This window comes from Phalangium opilio, unplaced genomic scaffold, assembly GCF_054372755.1.
Source record: "Phalangium opilio isolate 3A_F unplaced genomic scaffold, DU_Popi_V2 ptg000487l_1, whole genome shotgun sequence".
Lineage (NCBI taxonomy): Eukaryota > Metazoa > Arthropoda > Arachnida > Opiliones > Phalangiidae > Phalangium > Phalangium opilio.
The window spans coordinates 1,812,243-1,830,797 of record NW_028324237.1 but is presented as its reverse complement, the minus strand read 5'-3'; the positions used below and the strand labels follow the sequence as shown (position 1 = coordinate 1,830,797).

Sequence of the window (18,555 nt, the reverse complement as noted above, 5' to 3'; positions counted from 1 at the left end):
TGATACTATACTGCCTTCTCTACTGTCGCATTTTGAAAGAGGGTAGCAGAGATAGTAGGAGAGAGAACGAAAGTTAAAGATGCGGTCAAAGCTGTGCTTAGTGAGTTCCAAGAGAGAGAGAGAGAGAGAGAGAGAAATAGCATATAGAAGCGGTACGAGCGGCCGAGGATTCTATAGAAGCGCGCTTTGGCAATTTAGCCCATAGATCTTTTGGTTTCCCCTTAGCTACAAGGTATCGATGGGACTAATAGTTTAACCTGAGTAGTATTGGTAGTAGTATTAGTAATTAAATTAGCAACGGGTGTTGGGGACATGTGATTCAGGTTGCCAAGCAGGCATTGAAAATTTATTCCCCTGACCAGTATATTAGGGGATATTTCACTAGAATTATATTTATGGTAGTAGGGATAGCGAGAGTACGTAAGCGATGTGGCTCAATTATAGGCTAGACCTTGTTTAATTAATTTTATGAAACCATCCTTATTTGGTTCGGGAAGATCTCTCATAAGCGGGATCGGTTTCAGAAGTTCTCTTTATAGACGTTCAAGAATCAGTAGTTCCAAAATAGCAGTACTCGAAACAGCAGTTAACTGTTTTGCAGTTTTTTGTTCTTCATCTTACTGCTTTGCAGTTTTTTTGGTTTTCGTCTTACTGCTATGCAGTTTTCTGTTTACTGTTTTTCAGCACCCTGGTTAAACGGGTTAAGATTGATAAGATCAAGCTAGACGGCTATATGATAATTTCAGTTATGACTAGGTTAGGCTCGGTTGGTTATGTTGAAGAGGCCTCGCTTTAACCTCCATTTCCTAGGTTGGTTTCGGAACGGAAGCTCCGTATTGGAAATAATTCGGGATGAAGCACATGATAATTTTGTTTGACCGTATGGTCTATAGAGTGCTCTCAATTTTTATTGTTGTACGTCATTTCGTCAGCAGAATCTATCATCATGTTTTTAAGTCATACTTTAGCGCCATCTTCCGTTCAAACATTTTAAAAACAACCTCTAAACCAAGAAAAATAACCGTCGTCATTATAGTTACCCCTCTTTTGTCGCATTCTATTTTAGCATTCCAAATGTGATGAGTAGAGGGTGCAGAAAAACTTACGTATTGTCCGAAAAAAGACGTGAGGAATGACTTAAGATGCTTAGGCTATGCTTCTGTTTAATATCCATGTCTGTGTTCAAATCGGTAACTAACATGGGCACCGTGGCGAAAATTGTGGCCGATATTCTGAGTTTTCTTGTAGAGATGGCGCTGCAACCGTGGAAAAATATACGTCGCCGTAATGAGACGTATTAGTAATTCAAAACCAAGGCTATTCAAAGCACTCGCTCTATTAAAAATTAGCAAAGGGATCTTTTTTATTCAACCAAATTTTTACACAAAACCTTATGCTTTAACCCAATTTAATGTTATTTCACCATAGATTTACATATGTTGTATGAATGAAAGTACAAGAAAGATTTTTCTTTATGGTTATTTCATGGTTTTTTCAAATCTTACGCGTGAATCTTTCCCGAATTAGTTAACATTGACTAAATGTGGAATCTGGGACGAACTTGAACCGCTCTAAAAAAACCTGCACTTTTTAATAGCTATGTTAGGAATTGCTTCTTACAAGGTAGGCCTAAACCCTATTGGTCAAAATGTCTCTATCATTTTTACGCATTAATTAAATTTTCCGTTTTTTCAACTTTAAGGTTCAGCTCAATTTTTTTTAAATTTATCAGGCATTCAATTAAATTTATTATAATGGAATAATTTTCTTATTTATCAATTAACACTAATACGGGGATAGCGTGACTAAATTAAAAAATGATTCAGAGCTGAAATATAGAACGTTTTCGCAGGAAAAACCCTGGCTGGAACCGTACGATTCAACTGACCGAATGAACTTCTACGTATTTGAAAACAATAAACAACTGAGGTAAGAACAAGATGTGCCCGGCTGGGCACAGAATACTTTTGCACGGCAAATGTCGAATTACAATTATTACTATCAAAAAATGGCCCAGGGTTGGACTCATAATAGTAGCCACAGCGTACCGAACTTAAAAGGCGTATAGAAAATTAACGTGAATAGCCGTAAATATGCTAAAACGATTACCCGTAATTCTAACGTCAATTTATTTCCTTCTATTATTATTCTAAAAGTGCAACACAATAATAGAAGTGAGTGAGTAGCTCCTCGTTGCGAATTCTTTAACAGCGCAATCATTCAATAAATTTACTTAAGTTATAATTTTCAAACTTTTTCCTTATTATCTTAAGACGAATTTCGTCCCGGAACATCTTTAATTAAAATAAAACGTAAAAAAAAAATTATTTCGTGTGGATTCGAACTTGCGACCCATGGTTCTGCCGTGCAAAACTCAATATCTCTAACCGATATACCACGCGCCTAGTATTCAAGCCTCGCCAACATTATTAATACACGCCTGAGCGCGCTCCCCCGCGAATTTTTTGATTCCTTTTAATTCGCCGAATGCCTAAGTTTTTTATCTCATTTTAAAAACAGGAATGTTAAAACAGAACATTAATTTTTTACTTAAGTCAAACAAAACTGATTCAGATTATTTTAAAACGTTTTAAAACTAGTAATAATATAGTGCCACATTAAAACAATAATATTCCTATTTTTAAAATGTGAACAATTTTATTCCTATTTTTAAAATAAGACTCTATTTTATTCCTATTTTTAAAATATGACTCTATTTTATTCCTATTTTTAAAATATGACTCTATTTTATTCCTATTTTTAAAATAGGACTCTATTTTATTCCTATTTTTAAAATAGGACTCCATTTTATTCCTATTTTTAAAATATGACTCCATTTTATTCCTATTTTTAAAATTTTACTCTATTTTATTTCTATTTTTAAAATATGACTCTATTTTATTCCTATTTTTAAAATAGGACTCCATTTTATTCCTATTTTTAAAATATGACTCTATTTTATTCCTAATTTTAAAATATGACTCTATTTTATTCCTTTTTTTAAAATATGACTCCATTTTATTCCTATTTTTAAAATATGACTCCATTTTATTCCTATTTTTAAAATATGGCAGTATTTTATTTAAATTTTTAAAATGTGTCAATATTTTATTTATATTTTTAAAATGTGGCACTATTTTATTCATATTTTTAAAATATGGCACTATTTTATTTATATTTTTAAAATGTGGCACTATTTTACTTATATTTTTAAAATATGACACTATTTTAGTACTATTTTCAAATTAAGATGCAAATTTATTTATATTTTTAATATGCGACGCTATTTTATTTATATTTTTAAAATATGACTCTTATTTTATTCCTATTTAGAAGTGCAAACAATTCAATAAGTTTGTAATAATTCGTGATATTCAATTAGCTTAGCTAATTCCTCAATCTCAAAGTTTTGCTGGTTTTAAAAATTCGCGGGGATTTTTGAGATTTGAGGTTTTGAAAAGCGACATCTATGCGTTGTGCCCAAGTACACCTTGACTGCCTTCACTGAGATAGCGCGCTTAGGCCTATATTAATATTAAATTTAATTTTGTTAAAACTTTAAAACTTTTCCTCGTTATTTCAAGATGAATTTCGTTTCAAAACATCCTTAATTAAAATAAAACTTAAAAATTTCAAGATATATTTTTTGATAAAGCTCGCGCATGCGTATCAGATTCTTGGTTACACCAAAACTTCAGCGCAACACCGCCGGTAATTTACTGGGGAATTTTTCATCGTTTCCCTCTCAAGGGCCCGTATATTTCTATTGACACCCGAGCGTGCAAAAGTAAAAATGAAGAATATGTTAAAACGCATACTGCACTAAATTCTACTCATTATTACTACGAAGATATTGGAGCGAATAACTTAATTTATTTAGCAACTTTCATATTATTACATCAGGAACCCAAAAATGTCTGGGTATTTTTTGACTAATGTTAGTAAAAACATCAATTGAGAAGATTTTTTCTTAGTAGTTACGAAGCATTTATAACGAGTGAGAAACCCCAAGAAAACCTAAATTGATCATGGTTTATAGCTATATTTCCACTCGACCGAAAAAAAACCCGACGGAAATGACGCAGGCGACGGTAGAAATTTGAACTTACGCCGGCGTTTGGCGGTAGACCGTTCACACTACGACTGAATTTTCAATTTTGAGTTTGGTGGCAAATATTTTGGGTCATGTGTCAGATGGTAGTGGTTTCCACGGCATCTATTTCGCACTCTGAATAGGTATATTTGAGCCCCTTGTTGCTTAAATTGTAATAAAAAGAGATATTTTCGAACCTCTTCCATTAATTAAACTTGAATTTTTCTTTCTTGGTGGCATGTTTCGTTAAGCCTTGGTCAACCACTACTTGTAATAGCTCTCAAAAAATGACGGCTATAAATCTGTCTCGCATATGCTTGCGCTCTTGAAATTTATGACTTAGTCAGTGAGTTAATTTTATTGGATGAGACACCAGCGTAACGCCGAACACGACCAAAAAATAGAATACAACTTACGCCCGGCCGAACGGTAATTCCTTCGTGCTCGGCGTAAAGATTTTTCGGTCGAACCCCTTTCTTCCGGGTTTCCGTCGTGTTTTCCGTCGAGTCGGAATCTAGCTTAACGCGAAATTCCAGAAACAAATTCTACTATTGTTCATATTCACGATTTAAGACTATGCTTCCTTTCCCGTTTGGCTATTGCGGCCGATTTCCTAAGGTTAGTCGGGCACTACAAGTCTCAGCGCAGAATTGCAGCGTCGTTCTAAATATGAGAACGTTTAGCTACATAAACCTTGGACGGAATTGGTTTGACAATCTTGTGCCCCATTGCACCCAGCTTGCAGGTCTCTCCTGACCCATCAGTAGGGTCTTCGTGCCGGTCCCGGAACATACAGTGGAAGGCAGGGGAGGAGTGAGGATTGAGGATTGGAGGATTGGAAAACAAGATGATGGGGGAGACTTTGTACGTAAGCCTTTTGATTGACTCACCCCTCCCTCAGTCCTACAAGAGGGCGTTTTTGATTGACAGGTCAATGAAGCGTGTTCGATTTTCGGATGTAGAAGTACATACATTGGAGTTTGAAGATAGATGATTTAAGAAATAAACAGTATTTTAATATGGTAATTAGATTAAAATTTGAACCAATAATTTCTCCCGTATTAATCAAATGGTTAAGGGACGATGAAACTCCAGATTACGTTGGGGAAAAATAAAGATTCCCCAAAAAACCCGACTGGGGAAAAACGGTATCATAGTACATGCAATACCGTACGAAGATAGGGTGAATTATGAATTAAGAAATAAATTGTAAATAAAAATTTAGGAGACGAATGAAAATGAAATACAAATTGTAACTTTTAATTAATTTACTTTTATTTTTCCTACTTTTTTTCTTAATTAATGGTTGATGTAAGCTACCTCTAAATTTGCAATTACATTATTTGTTATTAAACCACTAATTTGTTTAATTATGTTAGTCTCCAGTTCTGCCACCTGCCTCATTCCCTCTCCATCAGTGGAGTTTAACTCCCGAGAATCGCGTCTACGTAAACAGTACGAATACACTGCAGTCTGGATGCTAAAGATAATACAAGTTAATTTAAAGTTATTGGAAATATAAGTCTAATTAAATTGTTAGTGAAAACTATGGGATATGTTAATATACCTGTACCCGTCGCAGTTCGGAACAAAGTACGTTCCAGTAGGAGAATAAACCCCATCCCCGTTTCTTTCAGGGCTGAATAGAAATAACATATAAATAATCTCGATAACACTAACTATATAATTTAGCAATTTAACTTACCGAGGGTGTATTTGTCTCGCTACAATATCCTCGAGGGACATTAAAAAATGAGGAACTCCTTCCACCCCAACGCTCGGAAACAGAAGTTGAGGGATTAAAAAAATTATTATAAAATACACAATAATTAGCACTCTAAAACCTAACACCATAGATATATAACAGCGATATATTTACTTGAACCCGTCACAGTTCATAACGTAAGAATTAATGAACGCATTGGAGTTTTGATAGTCTACTAGCTACACCCTAATTGCATTTAAATAATGTCTAGTGTTAATGCTAATTTAGATAACAAGGATTATAAAAGTTAACTCACAAGTCATAGGGTGTTAATATGGAGTCTGCTTCAGACTCATTGTCTTCATTTTCAACCACGACATCATCATCATCGTCATCATCGCTAATGCCGATGAAATTTGGAGTATTCACATCCTCAGAGTTATATTCCTCCGCGGGCCATTCGGAATACAACGGAAATCTTCCCGCGACCATATTGATAAATTTAGTTTAAATTGCGGAAAAAATCTATTCTATCCCCTTGAGGTAAAAAGAACGTTGTGACCAAATTTTCAAAATTGACCATGTCCCATGTGTCGTATGAAAACCTCTAAACCACGAATTTTCTCCAAAATCACAATAGAACTTCAAACAATAAGTTTTTTAAGCAGTTTTTTTCGGGTTTTCCAGTTTTTTTCGGGTTTTTGTTGAGTGCAGTCGTAACATTTTTCTCTCTCTATGATTATCGTTATCTAACTTATCTTATCAATATGACGAAATGCGGTACCGGTCTCTTCGGAGTGTGTATTGCGTTAATGTTTATTTTACCGTTCTTTTGCCTCAAAGGCTCAGTTAATTCTCTTGCGTGTGAACGAGCTATTCCTGCGTTTCGCATTTCGGCTTCGTCGCATTGTTTTGATGTCGTTACTTTCAATGGCCATCAATTTGTTAAGAGTAAACCTTTGACTATTAAGCCTCTATGCAGCCAGTGCAGTAAGTTAACTTTTGTCTCCATTATTCTGATTTTATCGGGCGATATTGAGGTGAATCCGGGACCTACTCTTAAGAGTCGTTGTAAAGTCTGCCTCAAGTCTTTTCGTAAGCCTCAGAAACGTTTTCGCTGCAGTGTGTGTGATCTCGACTTTCACGTCAAGTGTGTTTATTCGAATGTTTTAAAAAATCTCTTCATCTTGAGGACTCTGGCTTCGTGTGTTTAAATTGTGGTTTACCTAGTTTGAATGACTCTTTTTTCACTGAATTTACCTCTGGCGATAAAGATAAGAGGTCTCTGAATATTAACGCTGACAGAAGTACAAAGAGATCAAGATCGCTGATCTCTTTTCATGTGGCGAATGTAAGAAGTTTAAAAAATAAATTTCTCGACTTATCAGTTTTTGTGGAACGGAACTTACCCGATGTTATTGGACTTACTGAGACATGGCTTAGCGCGGATATTTCCAGTACTGAGTTCTTTACTGAAGAATATGTAGTGTTTCGTAATGATCGTGAAACTAGGGGTGGTGTAGTTCTTTTGGCTATTTGCCAAAATCTCTCGCCTGTCGAGACTGTCATTGATAATGAACTATATAAGACTGCCTCTGGCAAACGTCTTGAAGTCGTTTTTTCGTCCGCTAAATGCGACTCAAGATCAATTCTCTTTGGTTGCGTTTATGTCCCCCCTCCGGTTACCCAAGACTACATATTGAGTTTATGTTCTCTACTCAGTGAGATAACAGATATTATTAACAGTCATGATATCTTTGTCTTGTTCGGTGACTTCAACATGGCATGCCTTGGTGTTAATAGACCTGTCCTTGATAGTCGTTCCTCGTTGGACTTTTATGAATGCGTATCCAATCTCGGTCTATCGCAAGTTATCTCTGATAGTACTAGACTTGGCAATACTCTTAACTTGGTTTATATTAATGAACGTCGCTTCATTAAGAAAGTTCAAACAATCGATAATCTTACTGGTTGCGATCATGATGAGGTGACTGGTCTAATCGCTAGTGAACGTGCAACGCCAAGAAGCTCTTCTACGGAAGTTCTACAGTTGAGACGCGCTGATGTGAAGGGCTTGAATGGCCTGATAGAGCATGCTCCGTGGCATTTAGCGTTTAGCGAGGACATTAATCAAACATGGGACTTTTGGTTACAATTGTTTTGGTCTTGTTTTAAGGACAGTGTTCCTTCAAGGACGGTATACTCAAAGAGATTTCGGCAGCCATGGATTTCTGGTGATATTGTTCACCTTGCTAATGTCAAAAGAACTTTATACAAACTTTTTAAGTCTAAGCCAACTGAGGCTAACAGAGCTAAATACAGACGGTCCTGTAATTTGATAAAAGCTAAAACTCGCTCTAAATTTAATGATTACGTGAATGACTTGTCCTCTAAGATTAAGGACAAACCGGATAAGTTTTGGAAGTTTGTCGCTCGCAAAACTAGAATACCTATACCGAACTTTATAAATATTGATAATACCCCTGTCACTGACGCGTCTTCGATTGCGACAATGTTTAACTCTTTTTTTCTATCTTGCTTCAATAAGTCTGACTCAATCCCTCTTAATGTTGCTTCATTGCATAATCCGACTAGGGACCCAGATCTCGTTTTTACTCCCGGTTCCGTTGCTGCTGCTATAGCACGCTTAAAGTCCAGTTCTTCGTCTGGGCCCGATGGGGTTTCTACTAAAATGATTAAACTGTGCGCTACGAGCATATCTAAACCCTTGTCAGAATTTTTTAACTACTCTTATAGATTAGGTAAACTACCTGATGCCTGGAAGAAGGTCAATGTAGTACCCCTTTATAAAGGTGGTTCTTTGAGTCGTTCAGAGCCGAAATCTTATCGACCAATATCACTTTCTTCCGTCTTTTGTAAAGTAATGGAATCTATTATTTGTGAGAATCTCCTCGTGTTTTGCTCAAAAAATAATGTTCTTCCCGAGCGTCAGTTTGGTTTCCGTAAAGGATTTAGCTGTACAACTCAGCTTGTACAAGCTTTCCACTCTTGGGCTCTCACCCTTGACACCATTAATCCTCCTGACGTACACGTAGTAATTTTTGATTGGAAGAACGCCTTTGACTCTGTACCCCATGATCGTCTCGTCTCTAAGTTACAGGCTCTAGGTATCGGTGGTAATTCCTTGCTCTGGGTCTTGGATTTCTTGAGGGATAGAATGCAGAGGGTTGTCTATCAGGGTCAATCCTCGAGTTTTCTTCCTGTTACTTCTGGGGTACCTCAGGGCTCTATTTTGAGACCACTACTTTTCAACTTATACGCTCATGATCTTCCGATGAGCATATCTGCACAAAGCACTCTCTGGCAATATGCAGATGGTTCCTTTTTATCTCGTGCTATTAGGACACTGCAGCATTCCGTAACTCTTCAGAGTGACATTGACGCAATCTTTGAATGGGGTTTGCTTAATTTGCTTAATTTAAATATTAAAGTGTTCTTTCATAATTTTTACGAGGCGTCGCAATGTACTAAATTATGATTATAAGATTAATGATTTTTCTTTGCCTCGTGTTTTCAAGTGTAAATTGCTTGGTATAATATTCTCAAGTGACCTTAAGTGGTCTAACCATGTTATTTATATAACCGCTAAGGCCCGTCGCATAGCTGGTTTGATTCGTAGAACGTTTGGACGTTCGAAAGCGTCGCTTATATCTTTTAATGCTCTGGTTATTCCATTGCTACAATATGGTGTAGAGGTCTGGTCACCTTATTTAAAGAAAGATATAGATTCTATCGAGAGGGTTTTGCGTTATTTTACATCCTTTTACCTTGGTCAACCTTATATAAATTTTCCCATGAATCGCAATCGTGTAAGATTGGATTATAGTACTCGTTTGAAACAATTGAATTTTTTGCCAATGTATTTGTTAAGTCAAAAAGCTGGTTTAATTTTTTTGTTTAGAATCATTAACGGATGCTATTATTTTCCCCTTTTAGACTATATTAGTATTAACGAGTGGCATGAATGCTTAACTTTTTATATTTCTAAATGTAGATGTGATGCTTTTTTACACTCATTTTTTAATCGTGTTATTAGACAATAGAATGCGCTTCCTTTTAACATTAGATGTTCTTTGTCAATTTATACTTTTAAAAATGACTTTAATAGTTATCTCAAACAAAAGCGATATGATGTTTAAAAATTGTTCTTTTTGTTTTAATTTAATTTATTCTAATTTAATTTTTGTATGTCTTTTTTGGCAACCAGTGCGATAATGGGACTTGTACTTTATCTTTTTGCCTACAGTAGAATTTATTTTTTTACTAAAAAATAAACATTATTATTATTTTTATAATCTTTGATATATAGGTAGTTTACACACATAGAGGATTCATACCATTTACAAGCGAAGGCTGGGATACCTCGAGGACAAAAAACCCTTTTGCTTTTGTTCTCCAGGTATATTTAATATATATAGTATACATATAATTTAACTCTCAATTTATAGTGCAAACACACTAGTCGGTTTTTTTTTGTACGCTGATACGTTTTTGGGTTTAAACAACTAAATTCAGTATTGGTTCCTCTAGTGAAAGAACCCACCTTTAACAATTTTTCTGTTTGAATATCAATTTTTGTAGTATCATTTTGTGGTGCAACATTGCTCGTGATGGAACCAGTCGTCCATTTTTTTAACAACAAATTCGCGAATTGTTCATTACTAACTTTGAGCTTCAACCGCTCTTCCCTAAATGTGTCGAAAGCATCACCAAGGCTTATCTTATTTTTTGTACCTAATGGTAATCTTAAGACTTGCTTTTAAAAACTTATACTCAAAAATACTATAAATTAAATTCGGTACTCACTTTTAGGAGGCATAACCACAAACCAATAATACTGTGGTATTTTCAGAATTTTAAAATATCATTTGAGAATTTCCCAAACATACACTAGTAACTTAAGACAAAGTAAGCTGTCACGCAGGTAACGCGACGTGGCGAGCTAAAACCGTTGGGTCTCGCCGAGGGGCTACTCACTTCCCCAAAAAATGTACACCAGATTTCTTATTTCCAAATATTTCCGATTTATTTCCGATTTATTTATATTATTTTCGTATTTCTTTATTTCCCGATATTTCTCCTAAAATTTCCAATATTTTCACGATATTTCCTTTAAATTTCCAATATTTCCATTATTCCTTCGTATTTCAAATATTTTTAGTATTTCTAATATTCCTTCGTATTTCAAATATTTCTCAGTATTTCTATTATTCCTTCGTATTTCAAATATTTCTCAGTATTTCTATTATTCCTTCGTATTTCTAATATTTCTCAGTATTTCTATTATTCCTTCGTATTTCTAATATTTCTCAGTATTTCTAATATTCCTTCGTATTTCTAATATTCCTTCGTATTTCTAATATTTCTGATTAATTCTATTATTTAATAGCATTTTTGATATTTCTAATTCTCTCAACCATCATCATAACAATAATCTACAACCTATACGGTTAAATGAAGTTGGAATCGTTTTTAAAAGACGACTTTTGAATTCAAAGATACCTGATTCTCTGATTATAAAATTTTCAGTATTAATATCAATTCAGTTCAAAATATTTTTTTAGTTCCATTGTTTAATGATTTTATTTGTTTCATAAGTTCATAAGATATGTTCCTTAAGTTTGTCACTGGTAATTGAGTTTGTCACGAAGTAATGTAGGTGAAACGTCATATATTCTCGTAAAGTGACGCCTGGTGAAGCTCTGTCAAAGGCTTAGTAAAATGAACTGTAGAACCGAGTGTAGTCAGTTCTTGCATCGTTCTCGAACTAGCTCTCAGTAATTCTCTAGCATTACGAAGTGTAGGAAGTGTCATACTTATGTGACATATCTTATAATTTTATGGTATTTTTTGTTTATTATGCTTCCATATTAAATCAAAACATATATCAGTATTTAAGAAAACTAATTAAAAACAATCTGAATTTCAAATGTAAAAGATTCCCGCTGCAACTTTGGATAATATCTCAATTTGTGACGTCACACGTTACATAAAGCAGACGACGCTTCAAGGCCGCCCAAAACCTTTCTCAAACCGAAGACGGATCGAGACCCCCTTAGGCATAACCAGGGCATTTTCTGAATCACGAACTAACAAACCTTTTAGAGTAGCTCAGTGAAATCAATCGTAAATCAGTGAAATCACTATACAAAGCAGTCAAATCAAGAAATCATCAAATCATTAAAATCACTATGAAATCAACGTCAAATCACTCGAATCACTACCAAATCATTCGAATCACTAGCAAATCATTCAAATCACTACCAAATCATCAAAATCACTACCAAATCATTCAAATCACTACCACATCATTCAAATCACTACCAAATCATTCAAATCGCACCAAATCATTCAAATCACTACCAAATCATTCAAATCGCACCAAATCATTCAAATCGCGCCAAATCACTACCAAATCATGCAAATCGCACCAAATCATTCAAATCCTCAACAAATCATTCAAATCCTCGTTAAGTCACCAGTCATTCAAATCGCACAAATCTTTCAAATCCTCGTTAAGTCACCAGTTATTCAAATCGTACAAATCTTTCAAATCATTTCCAAATCCTTCAAATCACATAAATCGAATCGAAATCAGCGTAAAATCGTGAAAATCACTCCCAAATCATTCAAATCGGCTCCAATCAGCAAATCAGTCAAATCATTCTTAAATCTTTGAAATCATAAAAAACGAGAAAGATTTCAAATCTCGTACGCTCTCATGAGTAATGACGGCCCCCTCGAGCTCGGACGGGACATTTGGGCGCCGACATTTAGGCGCCGGTCATTAGGCACCGCCACTTAGGCGCCAGGACAGTTAGGCACCGCGACATTTAGGCTCCGCGACAATTTGGCACCGCGACATTTAGGCTCCGCGATAATTTGGCACCGAGACATTTAGGCTTCGCGACTTTTTGGCACCGAGACATATAGGCGCCGAGACAATTAGGCGCCGCGACATTGCCGTAAAATTTTCTCGAAAAATTTGAGATATCTAATAAAGGAACATGACAAGTACTTTTAGACTTATATTCTTTTTATTCAACTGACATCAGAGTTCAACCATGTTGTTGTTGATCTTCATTGACTTCCCAAAATAATATGCCTTTTCCAAAATACTGTTGTTTATCTTCATTGACTTCCCAAAATAATATGCCTTTTCCAAATTATTGTTTATCTTCTTTGACTTCCCAGAATAATATGCCTTTTCCAAAATATTGTTGTTTATCTTCATTGATTTCGCAAAATAATATGCCTTTTCCAAATATTGTTGTTTATCTTCATTGACTTACCAAAATAAAATCCCTTTTCCAAATTATTGTTGTTTATGTTCTTTGACTTCCTAAAATAATATACCTTTTCCAAAACATGGTTGTTCATGTTCGTTGACTTTCCAAAGGAATATGCCTTTTCCAAAATATTGTTGTTTATTTTCATTGACTTCCCAACTTAGGTTAGGTTAGGTTATGTTTGTTTTTTTATTATTTTAGGATTGTTTTGTAAAAACAAGTAAGTTTTCGTGTCCTTTAATGGAGATTGCGAACATAGTCATGCAGTGACGCACAGGGACAATACACGGGTTGCCAAATTGAGAGGTCATTACGGATTTTTAGAAGAAATAATGGAAAAATTATTGGCACGCAAATGTCTCGACGCCTAAATGTCGCGGAGTCTAAATGTCACGGTGCCTAAATGTCGCGGCGCCTAAATGTCGCGGCGCCCTAAATGTCACGGCACCTAATTGTCTTGGCGGCTAAATGGCGGCGCCTAAATAACCAGCGCCTAAGTGGCGGCGCCTAAATGTCACGGACCGCTCGAGCTCGCCTCCCTCAGAAAATGCTGAGGAAAATACAATCTCTGCTTTACCAAGATTTCGCCATATTTCCCCGAATTTCCGATGATATTTCTATAGATTTATGCTCAATATTTCTGATACTTCCACAGATTTTAGATATTTTTCATTATATCCCATTATTTCCGATATTTCTCATTATTTCCCAATATTTCCGATATTTCTCATTATTTCCCTATATTTCTGATATTTCTCATTATTTCCCTATATTTCCGATATTTCTCATTATTTCCCAATATTTCCGATATTTCTTATTATTTCAGATATTTCCCTATATTTCCGATATTTCTCAATATTACGATATTTCTTGAAATATTGAAATATATTTCTTAAGGCTTGTACACCATATTTCGTAAGTGGCTAGCCCCTCGAACAAACTCATCAGGGTTTCAATTAAATTTTAATCGAAGCGAAACCCCATTTAATAGGGCTTTATTCATATTGAACAGTTCATGGTAAATTGGACCGAAGACAGTTAAAATTTTCGACTAGGATATAGTTTGCATTCTCGTTTTTAAACCGTTTGAGGTGGTAGAGTTAAAAAGGTTGTCAATATCTAAACCTTCATTTTCATGCGTATATAATCTAGTCGACATTTGAGTTCGTTTGGTTTCTCTATTGAAATTGAGATGATCTGTTATATACCCTTTATAACTATACGTCGGTAGACCGCAACTCAAACTGACCTCATTCAAGGCTACATCTAAATTAGAAAATAAAGCGGATAGACAATTGTTAACAGTAACCACTTTAGCATCGTTAGGAAGGTTATCGCCGTCGGCTTTAACTACCTTAAAGTTTACTGATAATAAAGTATCGTCTAATTTTAGATAATGATCGGCTGAACCATGAACGAAGAATTCTAACGGAACTCCGGCGGTAAATGAATTACTCAATGGTTTTATTAAAACGCATTCACTCGCGTCCAAACAATTATTTATAGCCGGTTCGGAAAAAAAATCGAGCGAGCTCATTAGTAACGTGGTATTATTGGCCATTTTTGTTTTTTAATCGAAGTAGTCTGGAAGACGTCTGGTTCTTTTTCTCTTAGGATTAGATGTGGTGCTACGACGTTTTTTTTCTTTTATATACGCCCTTCCTGGATTGAAGATTATTTATAACATTCATCCCTGATTCTTTCCATCGTTTAACAGCGGCTTCTTTGAAGTTAGCGCCCTCAGCCAAATCCCCTAACACATTCGAAGTAGCACGTAGCGCCTCATTTTTTAAAATTCGACCAATAGGTTTGTATATGGGTTTTAAAAATGAAAATAGTGATCGAAAAACCGAACCGAACGAACCACCGTGTTGATAATACGGTACGGAACTAAAATATGGCAAATCCCCTCCAGTCTGGTTGTTATTATTATGGTATCGTGAAAAGCATATTATATAAGGATTGTCGCTAGAATCTATTACGATTTTTATGTACCGAACACACTATGAGTCATTCATGAATTAAAGAAGTTTATGGAAAGACAAGCGTTTTTATATTCAAGAGGAAGGTTTTTTCTTATGTGGAGTTTGAGAATGGTTTTGCCTTTTAAGATATTTTAGAAAGTCACCGTAACTAGTTCTAATATTGATTTCTATAGCTTCGAAAGAATTACATTTTAAGGGATAATAATCGGGGAAATCGTAACTTTTCACTAAAACCTCCTTTCTTTCGAGATTTCGCGGACGGGGACGGTTCGTAAAATAGGAGCCATTGTTGACGCGTATAAGCTTTCTTCGACTAGAGATGAGTAAATTAGGAAATTTTGAATACCGGATCGTACATCGTGTACCTGCTTTGATCGAATTAGACCTTCGAGTTTCACGTTAATTTGATCCGAACTGAAACTTAAAATGTACGCCAAATTAGGGTGTGATTCGGGGAATTTTATAGAGACGGGTTTGCTAGTAGCTATCCGTGTTTTCCCATCATACGATTTAGATATTGTTACTTTATTTCTAAATTCACGGGGAATACACCGTTCCATTAATAAGGGTAGGAAAACCGTAATAGTCGACAAAGACCAAATAAAAATATCTAAATGGACTAGTCAAGCTTTCACTATTTTGTGGATTTTACATTTTGTTCGTCCGGCAGCCCGGTAATGTGCACCGCGTTTCGGATATCGGCTATGCCTTGACTTCCTCTTCTGAAGCCGGTTATGACTCGTAGCAGTAGACATAGCCCACTCGATCACGCGCATGCGCGAGCATAGGCGCAGCATCCGCGAACGCGGATCTAGTGGGCTATGCTTTGGCTAGATAAACGTCTTCGAAACTTTAAAAGCCAAGTCTAAATGCGCTTAGTGCTTATAATCATGAAGATCGGTTTCCTATCAGAAACCGCACTAAAGGCCTGGCAGCCCGGTTGTATGAAAGCCCTACTTTCCCGAATAGAGTGGGGGAAAGCAATTTATGGTATAAATGGAACGGAGTATTACCTGGATCATGGAGTTATAAATCTCTTCTATACTAACATAGTAGCCGGGTGTGATATTGAGTTCGAGAGATTCGTCTATGTGGGAAATTTTCTGCGTTTCGCAAATTAATGACGTTTCGGAGTTTATAATTACCCCCGGTTCCACGTCCTCAACATGCGGTAATTCATCAGACCTAACTATCCCCCGAAACACGACCCAACCCTCATTATCCTCTTTACTCTTAAACCGTAATAATTTAGCCAATTCAGGACTAAATTTAACCAAAACCCCATTTGATACTTCAATTTCAGCGTACATTTTCATTATAGTTTTAATCTCTTTAGAATTCGAATCTGTAGTAAATCTTTTACTTTCAAAAAGTCTAAAATTGAATCGTCCATCGGAATTACTGTAGCCGAGATTGTGAAGCCATTCCTCTAAAAGTTTGTATAATTCATAATCCCCCGCGGACCGTTTACCTTTCCCAAATTTTTCCCAGTCCATGACGTGTGTTGAGGAATTTTCAATAACTTTTTCAGATGAAACTAAGTGAAAATGGGTACAGTCATCCGGGACATTTTCATTCTATGAGAGCGGTAGCTCTCTTAGATAAGACTTCATACTGCCTCTAATGTATAAGGAAGGTTTTTTGATTGGCCATAACATATTTCGGAATGGGGCTGACAGTGAACTAAAATTCGGACCCTAATTTTGTGGTTAAAATTTCAAAGAGATCCATCAAATAGTTAATTTAATTAAAAATAAAGTTGCTAAGGGTGGTTTTCATTTCCATAAAATGAATCACAGATTTTGACGAAAAACTGGAAAATCTCCATAGAAATAACATGGGAAATTTTCCAAACTTATCCATTTTGTCTATACCCTTACAAAAATAACTATACATTTGATAGATTTAAAAACAGTCTTAAATGAAAACCCCATTATCATAATTGGCGCCTATATTTTTAATTATGAAAAATTAAGTTTAATCGCGATTTTCACTGACTGCACTAGAGCACTCTAAGTGCACTCTCGGCGCGTTTTCGTCCGCCACTGGGAACCCGAGTGCAACACTCGCCCAGAATCGCGTTTTCCACTGACCCCAAAAGCTGACCGAGAATTGCTCTTTCGTGCTCTGAAAAATTCGACGGAGCGACGGTGCTAGAGTATGACGTAATAAAATTAAAATGGCGGACAACGCGGTATCTCATAGAAGACAGACTCTCGCTTATGCTTATTTGTTTCTGGAATCTTCTGAAAGTTCTGAAGATGAAGAATACGAGGTTTTATCATTACTTTAAAGATATTACTCCTCATCCTAAAACCAATAATTATATCAGAGACGTTGTCAATCATTACTCAAAATAAATTTTTTGTAAATTAATTGAAATGTTAAGTCTATTAATTGGTTTCAGCCCATTTGCGTCAAGATATACACACTTTATTACAATTTCATCTCCGCACGGCGCCAATTTTGATTATTCAGAGCGCGCTCGGACCTCTCGATCGTGTTCCACTGACGAAACTATTCTCTCCAAAACTTGATGAGGGCAGTTACGTCATCCTATCCCTGAGAGCACTCTTTGGAGCAGTCAGTGGAAATCGCTATAAGTATTGTTTTTCATAGTTTTAATTACATGCTCTGACTTACGTGGTTCACCCTGAAGCTGTGGAACTTACGACTTTGAGTCATGTAGTTTAGAAAGCCTTTCTTCGATTTTCGTCGTTTTACCGCGTATATTATCAAATTCTTAGAGCAAATAGCTAGCTAAAGTACATTTTAAATATTGCCTATCCAACTAATTTAGTTGCGAAGTACAGATTAAAGCTAATTAAACTGTATTACTAATAAAAGATAAGTAAACTTGATTACCTATTAAGAATATATAAACGAGATTATCAGTTAAAGATAATTAAACTAGATTACCAATTAGAGGTAATTAAATTATATTACCAATTAGAGGTAATTAAATTATATTACCAATTAGAGGTAATTAAATTATATAACCAATTAGATGTAATTAAATTATATTACCAATTAGAGGTAAATAAATTATATTACCAATTAGAGGTAATTAAATTATATTGCCAATTAGAGGTAATTAAATTAGATTACCAATTAGAGGTAAATAAACTAAATGACCAATTGAAGGTAATTGAAATATATTACCAATTAAAGTTAATTAAACTAGATTAGCAATTAAAGTTAATTAAACTAGATTAGCAAATAAAGTTAATTAAACTAGATTACCGACGGCTGGTAATTAAGCTAGATTAAGGAAGGCTGGTAATTAAGCTAGATTACCGACGACTCGTGATTCAGCTAGATTACCGACGACTGGTGATTCAGCTAGATTACCGACGACTGGCGATTCAGCTAGATTACCGACGACTGGCGATTAGCTAGATTACCGACGACTGGCGATTCAGCTAGATTACCGACGACTGGTGATTCAGCTAGATTACCGAC

The 18,555-nt window shown here is 35.5% G+C and overlaps 1 protein-coding gene across 1 annotated transcript; it reads left to right on the top strand.

Moving 5' to 3' along the window:
- Nucleotides 1-6,565: 6,565 nt before the first annotated feature.
- Nucleotides 6,566-9,194, top strand: LOC149593861 (uncharacterized). The gene is made up of 3 exons (XM_089861694.1): nt 6,566-6,948; nt 7,029-9,033; nt 9,162-9,194. The coding sequence occupies exons 1-3, from the start codon at nt 6,566-6,568 to the stop codon at nt 9,192-9,194; spliced, it is 2,421 nt and encodes an 806-aa protein (XP_089717820.1).
- The last annotated feature ends 9,361 nt before the right edge of the window (nt 9,195-18,555 follow it).

Bases quoted from the DNA above. Each gene is read 5' to 3' on its own strand.
- LOC149593861 (XM_089861694.1), top strand. From the start codon at position 6,566: ATGACGAAATGCGGTACCGGTCTCTTCGGAGTGTGTATTGCGTTAATG. The intron at 6,949-7,028 runs GTGTGTTTATTC...TGGTTTACCTAG, and splicing joins GATCTCGACTTTCACGTCAA to TTTGAATGACTCTTTTTTCA. The intron at 9,034-9,161 runs GTACCTCAGGGC...TCGTGCTATTAG, and splicing joins TTCTTCCTGTTACTTCTGGG to GACACTGCAGCATTCCGTAA.